Source organism: Neophocaena asiaeorientalis, unplaced genomic scaffold (genome assembly GCF_003031525.2).
Source record: "Neophocaena asiaeorientalis asiaeorientalis breed wild unplaced genomic scaffold, Neophocaena_asiaeorientalis_V1.1 scaffold78, whole genome shotgun sequence".
NCBI lineage: Eukaryota > Metazoa > Chordata > Mammalia > Artiodactyla > Phocoenidae > Neophocaena > Neophocaena asiaeorientalis.
In genome coordinates, this window is record NW_020175018.1 from 10,417,321 (window position 1) to 10,440,922 (window position 23,602).

At 38.4% G+C, this 23,602-nt stretch overlaps 1 protein-coding gene across 5 annotated transcripts in view; it reads left to right on the forward strand.

Annotated features, from left to right (window-relative positions):
• GAPVD1 (GTPase activating protein and VPS9 domains 1) overlaps positions 1 to 23,602 on the forward strand; it is a 68,558-nt gene that overhangs the window by 15,489 nt on the left and 29,467 nt on the right. For 3 of the 5 annotated variants that reach the window (XM_024762204.1, XM_024762200.1, XM_024762202.1), the window contains exons 2-9: positions 8,557 to 8,774; positions 9,726 to 10,569; positions 12,071 to 12,157; positions 14,031 to 14,165; positions 14,312 to 14,501; positions 18,512 to 18,672; positions 20,890 to 21,019; positions 22,109 to 22,234. In XM_024762204.1, the coding sequence (XP_024617972.1) occupies positions 8,590 to 8,774; positions 9,726 to 10,569; positions 12,071 to 12,157; positions 14,031 to 14,165; positions 14,312 to 14,501; positions 18,512 to 18,672; positions 20,890 to 21,019; positions 22,109 to 22,234 (1,858 nt within the window). In that variant the 5' untranslated portion in view covers positions 8,557 to 8,589. The remainder of the gene's footprint in view (positions 1 to 8,556; positions 8,775 to 9,725; positions 10,570 to 12,070; positions 12,158 to 14,030; positions 14,166 to 14,311; positions 14,502 to 18,511; positions 18,673 to 20,889; positions 21,020 to 22,108; positions 22,235 to 23,602) is intronic. The other 2 variants (XM_024762203.1, XM_024762201.1) reach the window with 1 other exon arrangement.

Sequence of the window (23,602 nt, forward strand, 5' to 3'; positions counted from 1 at the left end):
GTTTTTCCTTTAAGTCTTTCATGAAACTTCCACATAGTATATTTAATGTTTTCAGTATGGTGTGCTTATTTTATTTAGCATCTATTGATAATTTCATAGTGTTTACCTCTTCTTTTCCTGTCCATCAAAGACTACACCTCTGTTCCTCCTGTGTTATTTCTACCTCTGCTTATGATGTTTCTAACGTGAATAGTTTATTGAAATACCTCTTTTTCATTCATATATTCATTCAGCAAATGTGTACTACTGAATGCTCATGATGTGACGGGTTCTATTCTAGTCAGTGTGAATAGAGCAGGGAAGAAATTAGGTAAATATCCCTCTTCTTAGGGAGTTTACATTTTCTTGGGGAGATGGACAGTACATAAGATAAATAAGTGAAATGTATAATACGACTAGTGCTAACAAGAAAAACTAAAGCAGGGAGAGGTAGTATGTGTGTGTGGCAGGGCAGGGGTTGGAATTTTAGGTAGGGTGACCAAGAAAGACCTCACTGAAGAAGATGACTCTTGATAAGACCCAAAGGAAGTGAGAGACCTGGGTGGTGAGCAAGTACAAGGGTACTAGGGTGCAAGTATACCTGGCATGTTGGAGAATATGGCTGGAGCAGAGTGAATGAGGGATCTGGTAAGAGAGTGGTCGTATGTCCTTGTTTATGTCTCTTGTCTCAATGAAATTATTAATAGTGTCCACTTTCACTCCCAGTAGTGTCCTAGTTTAGATGGTAAGTTGTATGGTCTTCTGGTAATGGGAGGTGAGGTCAGAGAGGTAGGGGGGATGGAGGCAGACCATGGAAAGCCAAGAAAAGAAGCTTTTGGAGCATTTTGAGCACAGGACTGATGTGATTTGACTTAGAATTTCACAGGCTCACTCTGGCTGCTGTGTTGAGAGTAGGCTGAGAGCAAAGACTGAAGCAGGGAGCCTGAGGAAAATCTCTTCTGATGCTTCAGTTTCCTCAGTGAAGTAGGAAGCAAGGAGCTGAGAATAAGGAGAGGGGAAGAGGCTGGAGATTTGAGGAGAGATGGTGGTATGAATTAGTTGCCTGGGAGAGTGGGGGAGTGATGGATGGACGGGGGAAGTAATAGTGTGCGTATCATGCATCAGTAAGGGCTCGTATAGGGCTTGTGATCATGAGTTTAAAGTGATATTTAGCATGGTTGTGTGTGTTGGTTTTCTCATACACAGGTATAAATTAGGAGTAGGCAGAACATTTTCTTTTTTCTTTAAGATTTTTGGATATGGACCATTTTTTTTTAAGTCTTTATTGAATTTGTTACAATATTGCTTCTGCTTTATGTTTTGGTTCTTTGGCCCTGACGCCTGTGGGATTTAGGTTCCCTGACCAGGGATCGAACCCACACCCCCTGCATTGGAAGGCAAAGTCTTAATCACTGGATCGCCAGGGAAGTCCCGCATTGGATTTAACTGGGATTGAGGTTTAGACGAGTGAGGGGGCAAATTGAGAGTATATTCAGCCAGTGATCATAATGATTGACCATGGGGTTTATGCTATCTGGGTAAGGAGGGAAGCAGAGACAGGAGGAGAGTGAAGATTAGCAAAAAAGGTGGTAGGATTAATGGCTTGAAAGTCTTGGTAGGGTCAAATGATCATTGGAGTTTGGGGGTGTTGAAGGAAGGAGAGAGACTATAGTATATGATGGCAACAGGGGTGGGTAGTAGGTCATATAGTCTGATGAACTTGATTAAAGAAAGAAAATTTAGCAAGTTATCTAGTGTTCTGGGTTTATTTAAAATATCTTTTAAAAAATATATATATTTATTTTGGCTGTGCCGAGCCTCAGTTGTAGCACATGGGATCTTCATTGCGGCATTTGGACTTCTTAGTTGTGGCATGCATGCGGGATCTAGTTCCCCCACCAGGGATCAAACCCAGGCCCCCTGCAATGAGAGTGCAGAGTCTTACCCACTGGACCACTAGGGAAGTCCCCTTATGTAAAATATCTTTATGAAAATGTCTTTGAAGACATTTGGGACCACTGAAGGGTTTAGAAGGTGAGTTCTTATGTAGATCAGGTGGAGCATTACTTTCATGTGTTAATTTTTTTAAGTGAAGCTATATTTGAAGGTTTTAATTTCTGAATTGCATAAATTGATTCATATTTTGCTATGTCATTGGAAACATTTTATGCATCCTATCTTGAACAGCATTTTGGTTGTAATTAGACTGTGAACTCCTTGAGATTAGGGGACCTGGCTAGGTTCAACAAGTCAATAACGTATTTGTTGAATTAAATTGTATTAAGGTAGCAAGAAGGATACGGCTTGAGAATTTCTAAAGGATTTTCCTCTATCATTTTATAATGAAAAAATTCTAACCTACAGAAACTGTTGAAGGGTGGTACCGTGATCACCATATATCCACCAACCAGATTCAACAGTGGTTTACATTTTGCTGCATTTAAAAAAGCTTTTAGTTTTTTTGAGCCATATACAAGTGAGTTCCAGACATCCTAACAATTTACTTCTATGTACTTGAATGTGCATCTCTCAAAAATAATTCATCTGTGTAACCACATGATTTCTGAGTCATTCTTGTAGAGATCAGGACTATAATAATAGTGTACTGGCTCTATCACCTCTCACCCCTGTGGCCTTATGTAAGTTACATAATATCCCTGAGCCTCAGTTTCTTTTGTGGCAAAGTACCTGTCTCAGAGGGATGTTATGAAGATTAAGTGTGTAAAGTTCTTAGAACCATACCAGGCACAATTTTCAGTTTATAAAGTGTTTTCTCATATGATACGAAATTGTGGTGAATAACACCACCCCCAACCCTTGTCACCAGAGTTGGAAACTTCTACCTCACCTTCCCCTAGTGTAGGTGTCAGCAAATCTATTTTCTATCTCCAGTATCTGTCAGATTTGTCCTGTTCTTTCCATTGCCACTGCAACATTACTTTTTTTGTTTGTTTGTTTGTTTTTAACACCTTTATTGGAGTATAATTGCTTTACAATGGTGTGTTAGTTTCTGCTTTATAACAAAGTGAATCAGTTATACATATACATATATCCCCATATCTCTTCCCTCTTGCGTCTCCTTCCCTCCCACCCTTCCTATCCCACCCCTCCAGGTGGTCACAAAGCACCGAGCTGATCTCCCTGTGTTATGCGGCTGCTTCGCACTAGCTGTTTTACATTTGGTAGTGTATATATGTCCATGCCACTTTCTCACTTTGTCCCAGCTTACCCTTCCCCCTCCCCGTGTCCTCAAGTCCATTCTCTAGTAGATCTGCGTCTTTATTCCCGTCTTACCCCTAAGTTCTTCATGACCTTCTTTTTTTTTTTTTAGATTCCATATGTATGTGTTAGCATACGGTATTTGTTTTTCTCTTTCTGACTTACTTCACTCTGTATGACAGACTCATAGTGGCCTTACATTTAGGTCTTTTTTGTGTGTGTGTGGTACGCGGGCCTCTCACTGTTGTGGCCTCTCCCATTGCGGAGCACAGGCTCCGGACACGCAGGCTCAGCGGCCATGGCTCACGGGCCCAGCCGCTCCGCGGCATGTGTGATCTTCCCGGTCCGGGGCACGAACCCGTGTCCCCTGCATCGGCAGGCGGACTCCCAACCACTGTGCCACCAGGGAAACCCCATTTAGGTCTTTAATCTCTTTTGAGTTTATTTTTGTGTGTGGTGTTAGGGAGTGTTCTAATTTCATTTTTTTACGTGTAGCTGTCCAGTGTTCGCAGCACCACTTATTGAAAAGGCTGTCTTTTCTCCATTGTATATTCTTGCCTCCTTTATCAAAGGTAAAGTGACCATATGTGCGTGGGTTTATCTCTGGGCTTTCTATCCTGTTCCATTGATCTATATTTCTGTTTTTGTGCCAGTACCATACTGTCTTGATTACTGTAGCTTTGTAGAATAGTCTGAAGTCAGGGAGCCTGATTCCTCCAGCTTCGTTTTTCTTTCTCAAGATTGCTTTGGCTATTCGGGGTCTTTTGTGTTTCCATACAAATTGTGAATTTTTTTGTTCTAGTTCTGTGAAAAATGCCAGTGGTTCTTGCCTATCAACAATTTCTTAGTCTTTCTTCATCTAGTTCCATCCAAACCACCTCATCTTTTTCTTTACTGCCAAAGTTTATGTTCTTAAATGTAAATTTAATTATGTTAATCCGTTTAAACTCTTTTCCCATCTCCCACAGTGCAAAGTCCCAGTTTGTTTTTTTTTTAAATTAATTAATTAATTTTTGGCTGTGTTGGGTCTTCGTTACTCTGCGCGGGCTTCCTCTAGTTGTAGCAAGCAGGGGCTACTCTTCGTTGTGGTGCGTGGGTTTCTCAGTGCAGTAGCTTGTTGCAGAGCATGGGCTCTAGGCGTGCGGGCTTCAGTAGTTGTGGCTCGTGGGCGGGCTCTAGAGCGCAGGCTCAGTAGTTGTGGAGCATGGGCTTAGTTGCTCCATGGCGTGTGGGATCTTCCCGGACCAGGGATCGAACCTGTGTCCCCTGCATTGGCAGGCAGATTCTTAACTGCTGTGCCATCAGAGAAGTCCAGTCCCAGTTTTTTTTTTTTTTGCTGTACGCCGGCCTCTCACTGTTGTGGCCTCTCCCGTTGCGGAGCACAGACTCCGGATGCGCAGGCTCAGCGGCCATGGCTCACGGGCCCAGCCGCTCCACGGCATGTGGGATCTTCCCGGACCGGGGCACGAGCCCGTGTCCCCTGCATCGGCAGGCGGACTCTCAACCACTGCGCCACCAGGGAAGCCCTCAGTCCCAGTTTCTTAACACTGGCTTCTGTGTACGTTAGGTCTCTGTAGCCTTATCTCATTATACATTTCCTCCCCTACCCCCTGCCTCACTCTTAACACACACAACACATGCCCCCAAACTGTAGCAAGCCATGTGTAGTTCTCTGAATGTACTGAATCACACACTTCTGTGCCTTTGCTTGATTGGCTGCCTGTATCTAGAAGTCTACCCCTACCAATTATCCTCTTTATGTCTGGCAAATACTTATCCCCCACCCCCATACTTGTCTTTTAAGACTAGGCACAGGTACCTAACTCCTCAGTCATTCCTTCTCTTTTGTCTGTACTCTACATTGTACAGCCTTCATTCAGCCATAGCATTATACCCATAACATTTTGGGGAAGCCATTTGCTTGTGTGTCTAACTCGTTTTATTAGATTAGGAAGTCCTTGAGAATACATACTAGATTTTATCCTTTTTTTGTATCCCTAGTACCTAATATGTTGCTCATGCCAGGCACAAAATAAATGTAGATACTGTGTCCACATTTTATGGATGAAAAAACCCCTGAGGTTCACAGAATATGCATTATATACCCAAGGTAACAGAACTAATTAATGAACCATACAGATCTTTTTTTTTTTTTTTTTCGGTACGCGGGCCTCTCACTGTTGTGGCCTCTCCCGTTGCGGAGCACAGGCTCTGGACGCACAGGCTCAGCGGCCATGGCTCACGGGCCCAGCCGCACCGCGGCATGTGGGATCCTCCCGGACCGGGGCACGAACCCGTGTCCCCTGCATTGGCAGGCAGACTCTCAACCACTGCGCCACCAGGGAAGCCCCCAAATCTTTTTTTTAAAGATTTTTTGATGTGGACCATTTTTAAAGTCTTTATTGAATTTGTTACAGTATTGCTTCTGTTTTATGTTTTGGGGTTTTGGCTGTGAGGCATGAGATCTTAGCTCCCTGACCAGGGATCGAACCTGCACGCCCTGCACTGGACCACCAGGGAAGTCCCCAAAGCATACAGATCTTTAAGAGCCCATTTCAGTACTATTTTCGTTAACTATAATATTTCTCATAGTTACAACCATTTGTTCAGTGATTCTGTTCTTAGTCTGTGGATTTAGAGCCCCCTAGAGGATGTTAGAATTCCCTCATGAAAGTCTGCAAAGTCATATGTGTTTTCTTTAGGCTGAGTTAATAAGATTATATATGTATGTATGGCACCAATTTTTTTGAATGTACTCGGATGCTTTTGTGAGTTAATAGTGAATCACCATGGTGAAGTAGACATATTTAAACCTTTTGAGAGGAAAGCACTCTGAGGGTTTTAATACAGGAGACTTGGAATAATAGCTTTGTATAGTTTGCTAGGGAATTGATAAGGTACAAGAAAGTTTTTAAAGCAGTTAAATTCAAGTTAGATGATAATATCTGAAACTTTTCTAGTCATCAGTAGTTCATTAAAATAATTTCTGTAATCAAACTTAATTAAAAATTGTTGAATCTATTTCTTTAAATAAGATGGCTTTAAATATATTTCCATCTGCTACCATATGTTTAACTCTTTCTTTTAGTCTTAGCACCAAAAATATTTATTTCATATATGTGAACATATTTTCATTGGATCTGTAAACATATTGAGAGTTCTGTGAGCTAGGTTGTCACCTCTTTCAGAATCTGAATTCACTACAAATTGTATTTTATCAATTCCAAATAAATCCACTATGAATCTGATTGGCTGGGACAACTTTTTTTCTAACTTTATTGAACTATAATTGACATGTAACATTGTGTAAGTTTAAGTCATATAATAATGATTTGGTACACATATATTGCAAAATGTTTACCACAGTAAGGTTTGTTAACACATCCTTCACCTCATGTAATTACCATTTTCTTGTTACTATGGTGAGAACATTTAAAGCTTTACTCTCATAGCAGTTTTTAAGTATATAATCATGTTTAATTCTTTTTAAAAATTTTTTATTGAAGTATAGTTGATTTACAATGTTGTGTTTAATTTCTGCTGTACAGCAAAGTGACTCAGTTATACATATATATATATATCCCTTTTCATATTCTTTTCCATTATGGTTTATCACAGGATATTGAATATAGTTCCCTGTGCTATACAGTAGGACCTGTTTATCCATCCTATATGTAATAGTTTGCATCTGCTAATCCCAAACTCCCAGTCCTTTCCTTCCCCACCCCTAATGTTTAATTCTTAATGAGAAGCATTTTTCTAACTTAGTGACTGCTGCCTCGACACAATGTTGTATTCTGCTATTTGGCCCACAAACGCTTCTGTTGCTGAGATAAAATGATTGTGGTCTGGCAGGCATTCTAGCTTCAAGGGTATAGCTTAAATAATAATGCTTTAAAATATGTGTGCTATTTTTATCAGTTTGTTTAGCTACTAGATAAACAAGAATTGTGTGATTTCATTCATTCATTTGGCAAATACTTATTCAACTCCTGCTGTGAACCAAGCCCTCTCCTCAGCCCTGAAATTACAGCAGTAAGTCGACAAAACAGACAAATCTTGGCCTTGGCGGCCCTTGCCTTTCAGTGGGGCAGCCATACTCTAAGCATGATGAACATGCATGTAACAACAACCCATGCTGGGTTGGGGCAAGTGCTTTTTAAAAGAAAAAAAGAAAAGCCAGAAGAGGGAATAGGAAGTGATATTTTCTGTTTTAGAATGATTTGTTTTAGAAGGCCTTTCTAAATAGACATTTGAGCAGAGACCTGAATGAATTAAAGGTACCAGCCTTGCAAAGGCATCTGGAGGAATAACCTTCCAGGGAGAGGGTTCAGCAAATGCAGAGGCTTTGAGGAAGGGGCATGCTTGATCTGTTCAAGAGGAGGCCAGTGTGTCTGGAGCTGTGTGAGCAGGAGTTAGAATGGCAGGAGATGAGGTTGGAGGAATAGCAGGGTTAGATCATGTGGGACTTTCAGATTTCATTCTAAGTGTAAAATAAGCCTTTGGACAGCTTCTAGTGGGGGAATGAAGTGGTCTGACTTAAATTTAAAGGATGTTCTATGCTATGTAGATACTCCAGTAGTACAAGAAATGAAGCAGGAGTTCAGTTAGGAAGCGGTGGTTAGAGACCTTTGGGTGAGAGATGATGATGGAGGTGGTGAGATGTGTTTTGAAGAAAGAGTCAACAGGCTATGTTGATTGATTGCAGTGTGAAAGAGAGCAGGCAAGGAAAGTCCAGTGTTGATAAATAGACACGGGACTTTTTTTTTTTTTTGAAATTGACAAGGAAATTTAGTTATTTCTGAGATATACATTTTTAATAACTAGAATTATGACTTATAACATTATACCAGAACATATAAGATTTTTAGAAATTTCATGTAATGTCTGAAACATTTATATTAACATATTTCCATACAAATAACCCAAAGAAGGGTTAGTATTTGTTTTTGATTTTTTTTTATACTGCAGGTTCTTATTAGTCCATTTCATACACATCAGTGTATACATGTCAATCCCAATCGCCCAATTCAGCACACCACCGTCCCCACCCCACCAGACACGCGACTTGAAGGATACATGCAAGGTATTTACAGTGGCTGCCTCTGAGCACTGGCCTTATTAAGAGCTTTTCTCTTTTTCTTCCTTCTTTTTTTTTTTTGCTTATCTGTATTTACCAGTTTTTCTGTACTGAACCTATAATGCTTCTGTTGTAAAATATATATAGAGATAGATTATTTTAAAACTAGAGCTAACCATGATACTAAATGTAGCCTAATATTTAATGTGTTCTCCTACCCTCTTTGGTTTTTGGAAAACAATTTAAGTGACATAAAAATTTTTTCTTTTTGCTCTTAGTGATCAGCCTTTGTACCTTCTCCACATTTGAAGATGGTGAAGCTAGATATTCATACTCTGGCCCATCACCTCAAGCAGGAACGCTTGTATGTAAACTCTGAGAAACAGCTCATTCAGAGGCTCAATGCAGATGTACTTAAGACAGCTGAAAAGTTGTATCGTACAGCATGGATCGCTAAGCAGCAGAGAATTAATTTGGATCGGCTTATTATAACCAGGTAAAGAAAAGGTTTTGAGGTCTTAATTGTTATAAACCACCATAATTCTGCTTATAGCAGTTAATAATTGCTAACTGCAAATAAACAAATCTATTTCCAACAAAGTGCATGGTTTAAGATATTTTAAATCAGCATCTCAATGGTGAGTCTTTGCTTATTTTGCTTAATTAACCTATTAACATAAGCACAGTTGTAGAGAATTATAACTTATACATTAATATTTTATACCATACCAGTTAATTTTGTACCTTGGCATTATATAAAATTGTATTATTGTAGAGAGTAAATTATCTTGTGTTCTGCTTTTCTCCTAATATTATTTAATATATACATTTGCATGTTTTGCTATCGTATATCTACTTTTCAGTTTTAGAAACCTCATTTTTCACTGTGTTAATACCTGATTGTTCTGTTGTTCCAAGAAGCAGTTTTTAAGTCTAGAAATAGTGGTGCTGTGGTATACTGTCAAGAAAAGAAGTCAGACATAGAAGAGTACATACTGTATGAGTCCATGTATATGAAGTTCAAAAAGAGGCAGGACTGATCTTCAATGATACAAGTCAGAATAATGGTTATTTCTCAATACTTTAAAGTACATACTGTATGAGTCCATGTATATGAAAAAAGAGGCAGGACTGATCTTCAATGATACAAGTCAGAATAATGGTTATTTCTCAATACTTTTCATTGAACCTGACTTAATATGAAGAATTTGTCCTACTTTTTGGTTATGACTTTCTTTACACATTTAGATGCTGGTGGTCTAAAAGATTTTAGCAATTCTGAGTGATCTCATTGCCATGACTCTCATCAGCTCACATTTCCATGTTTTAGTATATTATTATATAGTATATTATATAGTATATTATAGTATGCAGGTTCTTAGTATATTATTTAGTATATTATTATTGTTGTTAACTTTATTATTTTGCCTCTTTGCTTGTTTTTTAGTGCTGAAGCTTCCCCTGCTGAATGTTGCCAACATGCCAAGATTTTGGAAGATACACAGTTTGTTGATGGGTATAAGCAGTTGGGATTTCAGGAGACTGCTTATGGAGAATTCTTAAGTCGATTAAGGGAAAATCCTCGTCTTATTGCCTCCTCTTTGGTTGCCGGAGAGAAACTTAATCAGGAGAACACACAAAGTGTTATTTACACAGTTTTTACCTCTCTCTATGGCAACTGCATTATGCAAGAAGATGAAAGCTACCTCCTTCAGGTGTTGAGATACTTGATTGAATTTGAACTTAAAGAAAGTGACAACCCCAGGCGACTTTTGAGGAGAGGAACTTGTGCCTTCAGCATCTTATTTAAACTTTTTTCTGAAGGACTGTTTTCTGCCAAACTTTTCCTCACAGCAACTTTACATGAGCCAATCATGCAGCTGCTTGTTGAAGATGAGGATCACCTGGAAACAGACCCAAACAAGCTAATTGAGAGGTTCTCCCCGTCTCAACAGGAAAAGCTCTTTGGAGAGAAAGGCTCAGATAGATTCAGGCAAAAGGTTCAAGAGATGGTGGATTCGAACGAGGCCAAACTAGTGGCTTTGGTGAACAAATTTATTGGTTATCTCAAACAGAACACATACTGCTTTCCACATAGTTTGAGATGGATTGTGTCACAGATGTACAAAACTCTCTCCTGTGTAGATAGACTGGAAGTTGGGGAGGTCAGAGCAATGTGTACTGACCTCCTGTTGGCCTGCTTCATTTGTCCTGCTGTTGTCAATCCAGAACAGTATGGAATAATTTCTGATGCTCCAATTAATGAGGTGGCAAGATTTAATCTGATGCAGGTATGCTTTTGCTAGGCATTCAGTTTAAAGTCAGTTGATTGGGCAGTGGGAGTGGGAACAAAAAATATGGTGACATTATTCATATATTCTTACCATTCCTTTTCCCCAAACTGTCCTAAATATTTGCTTCTTACATTGTGCTGGTTTTTAAATGGAGTCCTCATACACTTGAATGCATAGTTGAATTTGATTTTCTAGAACATGCCCTTACCCTTTTCCCATGATTTCAAACTCCAGAATGATTGAAAATTGAGTGTCTTTTATACTTCACTTGGTAACAAAACCTAACCTGAACTAATATGAGGCTATTAGTTCATGAATATTCATTTTTGCTGAAGGAATGTTAATATATCTGATTATAGGAAGCCAGCCTAAGTACTAGACATGTTACATGTATGCAGTAACCAACCTTTCTAAAATCTCCAAATTTTGAAATCTGAAACTCCTCTGGAACTAAAAGTTTCAGAAAGAGGATTTTTGGATCTATGTTAGTGCTTTTTTCCCTAATCATCTGAACTACTGAAATCATGTTATTATGTCTTAAGGGATTCTTTTAATTATATCTTATCCCTAGAAATACTGTGAGGAAGAGACAGAGTTTATTTGGAATAGAATATGTCTTATCTTTGGATGACTTTTTTTTTTAATGATAAGCTTTTTTTCATGATCAGTTCTATCATATTGGGGTGTTTAGAAATTAACTATATAGACATCCCTGAAATAAAAATTTTTTATCATCTCTGAAACACTAAATTTATTCTTATGATAATGTTGTTATAGTTTTATTTTTGTTATTCCATTGGACGTTGAATCACATCTTTTCAAAAGGAGTGAAAGGGGGGATTGTCCTAGGTATGAAGATGATGCTGTATGATAATAACTTCCAGCAAAGTGTCTTTAGAGAGAGTGGATTCACAGTTCACTTTTGGCAGTAAGGAGCTGGCTCTGTGAATTAATATTTACTTTCAAAACAGCTTATGTTCTGAACGAATTCTTTGCTTTTAAGTCTAGAAAAAAAATTTACCTTGAGTACTTTATGAACTATAGGGAAAAGTACTTAATAACTTGAGCTAGTTTCAGTCAGCTTTTACAAATTAATTAAATTTCTAAACACATGAAAAGTACAGCAGCAGAAACAAAGGTGTGTACCTTCATTTCCTAATGTTGTAATAATATGAATTAAAGACAAAGCAAAATTTTCTACTTATTCTTTATAACTCAGCCTAAATGTAATAAAATATAGTAAAAGCTGACATAGACAAGATGCACATTTTATTTGGGATCCTATTTTGTATGCCTGGTCAGGTGGTGTGAATATTCCTTTTTTTTTAAAATTTAATTTTATTTATTTTTTTTATACAGCAGGTTCTTATTAGTTATCCCTTTAGTGTGTTAATATTCTTATGAAATAGATTTATAGAATGGAATGGAAGTGCTTTCACAGTGAGGACTGTGTAAGTGTCTACAGCCTATGTCTTCCCACCTCTGCTCTGGGTTGCAGGTTGGCCGCCTTTTGCAGCAATTAGCAATGACTGGCTCCGAAGAGGGAGATCCCCGGACAAAGAGCAGCCTTGGAAAATTTGACAAAGTAAGAGTGAATACTATGTCGTGTGAAGTACTGTTTATAGAAGGTTCTGCTGAAGTATTAGTGAACCTAACTATTCTCCTTATTAAATCTTGTCCCTAGGTGATGTGTAAACTAAATATTCTTTTCAATTACCCTTGGTTTGGCTATAGAGGATACAGTGTTGGATCAGCAGCATTTAAAGGAAGATGTCATCTGTATAGCAGATTCACTTTGCTGTACAGCAGAAACTAACAAAGCATTGTAAAGCAACTATACTCCAATAAAAATTAATTAAGAAAATAAAGGAAGATGTCATCAAAGATTACTAATTCTCAAAAAATATATATATAAATACCAATTATACTTCAATTAAATAAAAGATTACTAATTCTCACTTATAGAAATGTTGAGGAGATGCCATTGTAATGAGAGCCAAAGAGCTATTAAGATTATTTTTAAAAGTTTGATTTAGGGCCTTCCCTGGTGTTGCAGTGGTTAAGAATCCACCTGCCAATGCAGGGGACATGGGTTCGAGCCCTGGTCCAGGAAGGTCCCACATGCTGCGGAGCACCTAAGCCCGTGCGCCACACCTACTGAAGCCTGCGCACCTGGAGCCCATGCTCCACAGCAGGGGAAGCCACTGCAATGAGAAGCCCACGCACTGCAACAAAGAGTAGCCCTCGCTCACCGCAACTAGAGAAAGCCTGCGCGCAGCAACGAAGACCCAGCGTAGCCAAAAAATAAATAAAATTAAAAAAAAAAAAAGTTTGATTAAAAAAAATTGTCACTAAATCAAGGCTGTGAATATATGAATCAGCAATAAATGTATAATTTTAAGTGTATTTCATAAGTTAACATAGCATTGTTCAGTTGGTATAACTGAATAAAAATTTAAGTGGTGGTCCGGTGGTTAAGACTCCACGCTCCCAATGCAGGGGGCCTGGGTTCGATCCCTGGTGGGGGAACTAGATCCTGCATACATGCCACAACTAAAGATCTCACATGCTGCAACTAAAAGATCCCACACACCACAGTGAAGATTCTGTGTGCCGCAACTAAAGACCTGGCGCAGCCAAATAAATAAATATTTTAAAAAATAAAAAAATTTATCATACTTTGAGTAGGCTGTACATTCAACCTAAAATTCAAAGGTTAGATAGTGAAGTTTCCCTTCCACTTCTGATCTCTAACCTTCATTTCCTCCCTAAATGTTCTTCATGTTATCAATCTTTTGTGTGTCCTTCAAGAAGTCTGTATGTGTACAAGCAAATTCCTAATATATTTTCCTAATTACGAATGGTAGGACTGTGTGCTCTGTCTGCCTCATGTTTGTTTCATATACCAGAATATCTTGGAGATTATTTTACATCAGTTCATAGAGAGTTTAATTTTTTTAAATGTTGGGTTTAGTATAATTTTCAAGAAGAAAAACTTTCTATGTGCTTGTCCACCTCAATCAGAAATTTTATTCCCTTTATTTATTTTTAATAAATTTATTTATTTATTTATTTTTGGCTGTATTGGGTCTTGTTTGCTGCACACAGGCTTTCTCTAGTTGCAGCAAGCAGGGGCTACCCTTCATTGTGGTGCTTGGGCTTCTCATTGTGGTGGCTTCTCTTGTTGTGGAGCATGGGCTCTAGGCACACGGGCTTCAGAAGTTGTGGCATGTGTGCTCAGTAGTTGTGACCTGCAGGCTCTAGAGCACAGGCTTAGTAGTTGTGGTGCACGGGCTTAGTTGCTCCACGGCATGTGGGACCTTCCCAGACCGGGGCTCAAACCCATGTCCCCTGCATTGGCAGGTGGATTCTTAACCACTGCGCCACCAGAGAAGTCCCTGTTCCCTTACTTTAAAGAGGAAGTATTTCACTGTGATTTTTTTCTCCTGTTTGGACAGAGCTGTGTTGCTGCTTTCCTTGATGTGGTGATTGGAGGCCGTGCAGTGGAGACCCCGCCTATGTCCTCTGTTAATCTTCTGGAAGGGTTGAGCAGAACTGTAGTTTATATAACCTACAGTCAGCTTATTACTCTGGTAATGGCTTTATTCTTTAATAGGACTTTCTCAAAAGTCATTTATCTGAACATGGGCAGAGTCCTAGATGAGTACATTGTGTGAGAAATATATATTGTGTTTGAAAAATTGATTTCATAAGCTAAATGCCCTTTTACTTTTGCCAGGTGAATTTTATGAAGAGTGTGATGTCTGGAGATCAACTGAGAGAAGATAGAATGGCTCTTGACAATTTATTGGCAAACCTACCCCAGGCAAAGCCAGGAAAAAGCAGCAGTTTGGAAATGACTCCCTACAGTACTCCTCAGCTGTCTCCAGCAACCACTCCAGCAAATAAAAAGAATCGATTGCCTATAGGTAAAGAGAATTTCTCATATTGAGGCTTTCCTTTAAATTTAATATTTCTTTCTTAGCCTTTGTTATTGCTTAGCATTTGGGAATATAGTTTTAAATAATTTGGAGAAGTTCTTCTCTTCATTTTTACTGGTGGTAGTTCAATTTTTTTTTGGCTGCCTTGGGTCTTTGTTGCTGCGTGAGGGCTTTCTCTAGTTGCGGTGAGTGGGGGCCACTCTTCAATGGGGTGGCTTCTTTTGTTGCGGAGCACGGGCTCTAGGTGCGTGGGCTTCAGTAGTTGTGGTATGCAGGCTCAGTAGTTGTGGCTCGCAGGCCCTAGAGCGCAGGCTCAGTAGTTGTGGCGCACAGGCTTAGTTGCTCTGCGGCATGTGGGATCTTCCCGGACTAGGGCTCGAACCCGTGTCCCCTCTGTTGGCAGGCGGATTCTTAACCACTGTGCTACCCTGGAAGCCCTAATTCAACTTTTAAAATTAAAAAAAAAAAATTGCACCAGATTAGTTAACGTTCATCCGTAGGCTTAAGCTTTTTTTTTTTTTTTTAAATAAATTGATTGATTTTTGGCTGAGTTGGGTCTCCGTTGCTGCACGCAGGCTTTCTCTATTTGCAGCGAGTGGGGGCTATTCTTCGTTGCGGTGCGCAGGCTTCTAATTGCGGTGGCTTCTCGTTGTGGAGCACGGGCTCTAGGCACGTGGGCTTTAGTAGTTGTGGCTCGCGGGCTCTAGAGCGCAGGCTCAGTAGTTGTGGCGCATGGGCTTAGTTGCTCCACGGCATGTGGGAGCTTCCCAGACCAGGGATCGAACCTGTGTCCCCTGCATTGGCAGGTGGATTCTTAACCACTGTGCCACCAGGGAAGCCCAGGTTTTAGCTTTATCTAGACATACTTGTCATAATTAATTGGAATCATGCCACTTGCAGTATACTTTGTTTACTTTAAGTCATCATTTGAATTATGTACTGTCATCATTTGAATTATGTAGCCCTGTTCTTTCCACAGAGTTCTAAATAATCTAATAAAATAATAATATTTTAGAAATTTCTATCAGTAAAGTTGAAAATATATAGTTACTATTTTTTCATTATTATTAATAGCCAGTCTTTTATTGACTGAGTTAAGATCTTTGTTATTTTATAAAACAAGGCAAAACTTCTGTTTTGTCAATTTTAAGAAATAGGTTTAATTAAGCCTTATTTCCTTAGTAAACATTTATCCATAATAAATCTATATAATCTGTAATAATATCTATATAAATCCACAAACAAATTGAGCATGTGTATACTATGTACCAGGCACAGGGTAAGCATTTTCTAAATGTTCTTTCACATTTAATTCATGCAAAAAATTGACACAAAAAGTGGTCTGATCACTGTCCTGCAGGCGGGGCACTGTGTTCAACACTTGTGATACAAAGACCCGTAAGTCAGGCCCTTACACTTAGGTTAGTTGCTGATAGTCCAGTTGGGGAGAATGAGAAGAGACCAGTACCCTTCAATGTGCTGAGTGTCTGATGGAGATAAGCATAGAGGGTTATGGGGACACGTAACTTAGCGGTGTGGTGATGCTGTCAGGAGAAGATCCGGAAGCAGGTGAAGGCTGCACTTTCTCTTGGAGGATGAATGGAAGTTAGACAAAGTAAACAAGACACAGAGAGTGTTTAGACCAAGGGAGTAGAGTATTTTAGTGCCAACTTTTTAACGGTCGTGAGGAGCTCAGCAGCAGTTAGTGAGTGTGAATAGTTAATATATTTTATACATTCTTTTTTTTTTTTTTGCGGTATGCGGGCCTCTCACTGTTGTGGCCTATCCCGTTGTGGAGCACAGGCTCCGGACGCGCAGGCTCCGCGGCCATGGCTCACGGGCCCAGCCGCTCCACAGCATGTGGGATCCTCCCGGACCGGGGCATGAACCCGTGTCCCCTGCATCGGCAGGTGGACTCTCAACCACTGCACCACCAGGGAAAGCCCTATATTTTATACATTCTGAAGAATGGGATTTCATTTTTAAACTCCCATGAGCTGATTTGTTAAGAATAGTCAGTTTCTTAAAATTAATCTACCTTACTTTTAACATAATATGGAATAATATTGTCAACAGGAATGTGGCATCATATTCTTCAAGTCTTTGGCTTTCATCATCTCAAAACGTCAATTTTCAGAATTACAAATAGAAAAATAAATAAACTTGACATTGAATGATTTTTAATATTATAGGCTATTAGCACTTTTTTAACATGAAGAAATAAATGATTTTTGGTAAACCAGAGATTCTTTTTTCCATGATTCACTCGTGTTCTTTCGTTTCTTTTCATCCAGAGTGTCATTCATTAAATAAGAGTATAATGGAAAGTAAATTTCAAATGTTTGCCCAGTATTATTTTGTATAGTCATGTGACCTGGTCATTGAACTTATTTCATGTTTTAAAAGATGTGTCCATTATTCAGAGGGTTGATTTTCTTTCTGTTTAATGCTTTCGCAACCCAGGACAACAGTTCGCAGCCATAACTGTCTGGGATTCCTTAGCCACCAATCTTACTGCTCATATTATTACTCTAGTAGCCCTTTTGGTGGGTAATAGGCTGTTCCTTTTCTTATGTAACTTTTATTTAAGAAATAGTTTATGAACTTTTGCTCCATGTGCATGTTGCTTTTGCTTTATGTAAATTGGTACATAAATTTTGATTACTTGCATTTTTATAAATTATGAAGTTTGTTCCTTAAGATTCACGTAGTTGTTCATAAAGTTGAAGTTAAGTTTACAATTCAAGAGAAGACAGTGAGGGTCAGCAACGAAAGGTGTAAGTGAACCTATTTTAGACTTTTGGAAGTTGATGTGTGCTTTGCGTTTTGAAAGTTAAGAGTGATTGATGAACTGATCTACAGCATTGTGGAGAGAACATGATTGTTTATAGTTCTGTCTTCAAGTAGGTCAGCTTTCACCGAAACTGAAGTTGAAAGACTTTTATTATAATTGAGTGTTTGTGCTTGATGTCTGCACTTTTATTTGCCCTGAAGGAGTATCTGTTTAGTATTCTGGTTGTATTGAATCTTATTGTCCTCTGAAAACAACCTGACACTTACCACAGAAGACTAAAGTTCATAAAGAAATTGTCACAAACTATCTAAATCTTTCAGTTTCCAAAAGTTCTTGTAAGGGAATTCCCGGGCAGTCCAGTGGTTGGGACTCCGTGCTTTCACTACCGAGGGCCCGGGTTCGATCCTTGGTTGGGAAACTAAGATCCCACAGGCCGCTCAGTGCAGCCAGAAAACAAAAGAAACAAACAAACAAACACAAAAACCCACCAAAAACAAAAGTTCTTATAAGATCTATAGGATGGATTACTTTAGAAAAAGGTATTACTTATTTACTTATAAGTAGGGGAAAAACACCCCCAAGTAATTAGATCCTTCATTAATTTAGAATGTTCCCATAAAGCAGAAAGGAAACTTATATTCAAACAAAGAGAACTCTTCTGCATCTTTAGGAAGAGGTTAATACATTTCAGGAAAAACTGTGTTTTCAAAAACTGATTCTGGTTTTGTCAGCAGTTGCCGACGTGTATAACTTTTTATGGCTATCAGATTTCTATATGAAATTTTCTAATGCTTTTAAGTTTAGTTATTAGTATGGGAGACCTGTGGCAGTTAAATCATTTTGTTGGAGAAATAGTTGAAGATATTATACCTTGAAAAGATAAGGAATAAAGTAATGCTTTTCTTGTCACTCCCAAGTCTTAAATTGATTGGGACGTGTTTGCTGTTCTGCAGGTGTAAACTGTGTGACTCCCTGTCAGGTGAACATGGATCATTGTTTCTGTTGATCAGTTTTGAAGGAGAATTTGTATTAGTCATTAGTAGAGTAGCTGGGAAGTTTTTTTTTTAAATTCATATTCTCACCACTCTTTTTGTGCATGTGCAAATGTTCTACATTAATAGAAAATATATTTTTTGTATTAATGTGCCATTTTCTTCATTTTGTCTTTTTCTCTAAATTATCTTACTTGAAATTTTTTTATTAGCAACTCGGAGCAGAAGCCGCACCAATGTTCTGATGGACTTACATATGGACCATGAAGGATCAGCTCAAGAAACCATCCAGGAAGTGCAGCCAGAAGAGGTGTTGGTCATTTCCTTAGGAACAGGTCCCCAGCTTACTCCAGGGATGATGTCAGAAAATGAGGTATGACTGTATTGTTACCCTTAACTTGTAGCTATTAATGTGAAGAACTTCAGATTCTTTTCTTCTCAGTAAAGGTCACTTGCTTCTATAAATCAGTATACATTTAACAAATATTTTTCATTATCTTCAGTGGGTCTGCCATGATACCCCATCAAATGCTCAACTCGCTGTGAACAGTTCTGGAGGTCCTTCACATTAATAAACCTGTGGCACTGTAGTTGATAACCAGATCCATACCAAAAGGAATTCTCCTAATAGTAGTAGAAGAGGCAGGAAGCCAGGAAATTGTGTTATGGAAATTGAAGAGACTTTTCCAGTGACCTGTAGGAAATATTTTATGTTTCTTTTGTTTTTAATGATATAGTAGTGGTATTCCTGCTTTAAAGAGCCAAACAGTATTTAGAAATAATTTCTGTTCTTTGGCTGGTTGGGAAGAAATGGAAGAGATAATTGAAAGGAAAACTAAGTAAAATATTTTAGGGAAATGGGGTTGGGGATATGAGAATCAGTTTTAAGATATTTGTAAACAGAAGAGCTTGGGACAGAAGCAAGAGGAAAGAAGTTTTGACTCTCTAAACATAGGAGCCTCTTGTCATAGATTGTGACCTCTTGAGAAAGAAGCATTTTCTTACCTTCAACAGTGCCTGCTTATTATTCAACAAAGCCTATTCCTGGCCTGGAAGAAGGGACCAGTTATAGTGGTTGATACAGTGATGATGGTGGTTGATTAAGTGGCGTGACTTGTAGCAAAGAGGACCATCAAAATCCACAACCCTGTCTCCCCACACACATTCAAGGTGAATAAGCTGGCAAAAACTGTCAGAATCAACTTTTTGGGAACTCTAGAATGTAATAAACTTGTGGCAACCAGGGGAAATGCTTAATGAAGAAAAGAACTGCTGCGTTTCAGTAAGAGAGTCTGTGGCATTTTACTCCCCCTGTTACCGCCCCCCGCCCCCCCCCCCCACATTCCTGCGCAGGGAAATATCTAGATTGTGGTATGATCCTTTTGTTTTTCGTTAATTCATACCACTCTCAAGGCCTTTAGATGGATTTTTCCTGAAGATTCATTGCACATTGCTCACTGATGAGTGTGAAGGCTCAAGTTATCTTACAAATACGAAATGTAAAATCTTTATGTCTGCATTTAATTTCAAGCAAATAGGGAAAAGATTCTATTTTTAAATGACCTTTTAAAAGCATCACATTAATAAATAGATGGAGCCATTAGAAAACCTTTAATTTACTTATTTAAATGCGGGGTCAAAACAGAGCCTTAAGGGTTTTCTTTCTTTTTTTTTTGGCTTTGTGTTGTTTTTTCTTTTTAATTGAGGACACTCTTCTTCACATTCCAGCAGCAGCCTAGGAACCCAGTGGTTGTGAGTTCAAGTTCCAGGTGTGCTTAATACATGCTGTGACATCCAGCAAAGCACTCAGTTCTTCATTAAGTTGGAGATACACATACAGAGCTGAGTTATGAGGTTTGTGGGGAGTGAGAAGTAATTGTTATTTGGAAATCATCTAACAGATAGAAAGCTCTGTAAAAAGGCAATCAGCTCTAAGCTAGATGTGGCATAGAAGTCATACTTCGGCTTCTGGTATGGACTTTGTGGCCGTGTGTATGGTGATCAAGTGGAGGTTCTAACTAGACTGATTAATTCTGGTGCCTACAAAATAATTTGTTTACATGTTTTTTTCCTATTAATTAGTTTATTAACTTTTAGAAAAATGCACACAAAATTAATATGTCACTTTACCGTGCCAAATGCTTTATGTGCATCTTTTTATTTAATCCTCAACAACTCCATGGCATATATACTGTTACTATCACCATTTTATAGATGAAGAAGATGAGGCTCAGAGAGCTTAAAATACTTATCCAAGTTTACATAGTTGGCCCATGGCAGAACTGGGAGGACCGGACTGCTGAGTCTGAAGCCTCCAACACCTGCAAACCTAATCACTGCTCATCGATGTCCAGTTGCCTGTTCAGTTGCTGAAACTGGTAGGGTGATGGAAAGACATAGGCTCAGTTCTTCTAACTGGTACACTTTTATCCCAGGGGTACTTAAAAACTTGATTGGAGCCCTATAAATGGGTTTTCAGTTAAAAATGATAATTTAATATTAAGACGAACTTAAATATGCATTTGCCATGGTTTGTTTTCTTATCAATAATCTCTCAGTTGTGATAAACTAATGGCATTTTATTTTTCAGGTCCTAAACATGCAGCTTTCGGATGGAGGACAAGGAGATGTCCCTGTCGATGAAAACAAACTCCACGGTAAACCTGATAAAACCTTGCGCTTTTCCCTCTGCAGTGATAATCTGGAAGGAATATCTGAAGGTGAAGGGTTACTTCATTCAAGGAGTTGTGTGATTCAAGTAATATTTTGTTTTGTGTTCTTTAAAGGAGCCTTAAAAATTACAATTATGCCACCTGTGCCTCTCACTGAGGAGCGTAATGAAGTTTTCCTCTAATGATCTTGAACAGTTGGCTGTAAAGATTGTTTCTTTGAATAAAATTGACATTGCAAGAGACCTTTGGTCATATAAAATGGAGACGATCTAAGTCTGCTTTGAGACTTGAATAATACCAAGTTTTATTTCACTAGTATTAACATATACCAAAGCTTGTAGAGCTCCTTTAGAGGGATATAATGCATGTCTAAATGGAAAAAAATGGACTCACTAGTATTTCAGGGTGTTGTGTATACTGCTAATGTTTTAATGAAGCAGAAAGATACAATGGAAGTAGGATAGGAATAAAAAAAATTAAAAGGCAAGATTGTAAAGTGAGAATATGTCACTCCATGCACTAGAACAAGCTTTTTTAATGAAAAAGTTTCAATTTGACTAACATTTTAAAATAAACATAAATGGTAATAACTTTTCCTTTTTTTCTCACTTTTGAAAACATAAGTAGTGTACATTCATTCTAGAAAATGAAGGAAAAATTGAACCATCTGTGACCTTACCATTCTGTTAATAACAGTTAACATTTTGGTTTATTTATAGCAAAATTAGGCTTAGGCTGTTTTGTAACCTTTTTTTGTTTAACAATATAACAGTAACATTTCCCTTTGTAATTTAGCATTCTTAAATAACATGGTTTTTAATGTCTATTTTCTTTAACTTCAGTTGGGCATTTATCATAATTTAAACATTCTTCTGTGATTACACATGTAGATTGCTTTCACTTTTCAGACATTGTAAGAAGCACTGCAACAAGCGACCTTAGGTGAATTTTTGATTAGTTCCTTAGGATAAATTTCTAAAAGCAGAAATTCTGGCTTAAAGGCCATGTTTATTTATAGGGCTTAACAGCATTAAAAGCACTTTAATCAGTCTTTTTAGTCTCTTATCAAGGCATGAAAAATTACATGGTGGCTCATGACTGTCAAAAAAAGCTCACTCAGTATAAACGTTTCTCTAGGTCCTTCAAATCGTTCTAATTCAGTATCCTCACTAGACCTGGAAGGGGAATCTGTATCAGAACTTGGAGCAGGACCTTCTGGGAGTAATGGAGTTGAAGCTCTACAGCTGTTAGAGCATGAGCAAGGTAAAGTGAGGTTGAATTCAGCTGTTTAAGCAGCAAAGAATTTACCTGGTTGCAGAATAAACAATCCGTTTCCATGTAAGTTGGCTGTGTTCAGTTGATTATATAATGACCATTAAACTTGCATTTACTCATAGTTCCTTCAGGTCTTAAAAATGTGTTTAGTTGGCAATTCCCTGGCGGTCCAGTGGTTAGGACTCAGCAGTTTCACTGCGGTGGCCCAGCATCAGTCCCTGGTTGGGGAACTAAGATCCTGCAAGCCTCGCGGCTCGGACAAAAAAAGAAAGTGTGTTTAGTTGCTAAGTGGATTATTCAGGCTAAAATTACACAGAATAATTAAAATGAATTGCTTGAATTCTGTAATATTTGGTGTTTCAATTCTGTAATATTAAAATTTTAAGGGATAATAAGATAAATACGCAGAGCTCGAGGAACTTAGAATAGGGAGAGAATGGTAACAAATGATTAAAATTATCATAAAAGTGCTTTGGCAGTTCTGAGTGAGAAATACATGTGGTTGAAAGTGTAGGGAAAAGCTTATTGGGAGAAAATAATAACCTCAAAGCCTGGCTGGCATTGCATTGGCTGAAACTAGAGATATTCTAGGTGAAGGAATAGTAGTATAAGCAAGTCAGGCAGGTGGGAAGCCATAGTACTTACTCAGGAACTGTCACGTAGGGTAATAGGGTGAGGTAAGGATGAAAAGCAGATGGATCCCTTTTGTGCTTTAGGAAGATTAACATGAAAAAGTCCTTTGGATTTGTCCATTTACAGATCAGTGGTGGCTTTCACAGGAATGTTGAGGGCAGATGCCCTCAACTGGATTTGAGGCAGTGACTTTAGTGTGTATAAAAATCACCTGGGGAGTTAGGGGGAAAAAAAGGCATTTCCCATGTCTCATTTTTAGAAATCCTGGATCAGTCTATTTTTGGAAAGGAAAAGAGTATTGCCAACTGGGTTATGTGTGGGGTGAATAAAAGTAATGCTATGTTTTTACTGGATCAGTTTGTCACTGTATTATTTAGGATTAAAATTTCTGCAGATAACAGAAACCTAAAATAATATTAGCTTAAGATAGAGAGAATATCACCTCTTTAACAAGCCATCTAGGTGATTCTGATATGGGTGGTTGGCAGTTTACACTCGTGAATACTAGGTTAAGAAGTGAGTGAGGACTTCCCTGGTGGTCCAGTGGTTAAGGCTTCACGTTTTTTTTTGTTTTTCTTTTTTTGGTATGGGTTTATCTGTTAATTATTGCCACAATAATGCTACATAACAAACCACCCCAAAACTTGGTGCCTTAAAACAATAAACATTTATTTTTGCTCTCAAGTCTGTGGGTCAGCCAGGTGGTGGTTCTGATTTGGACTG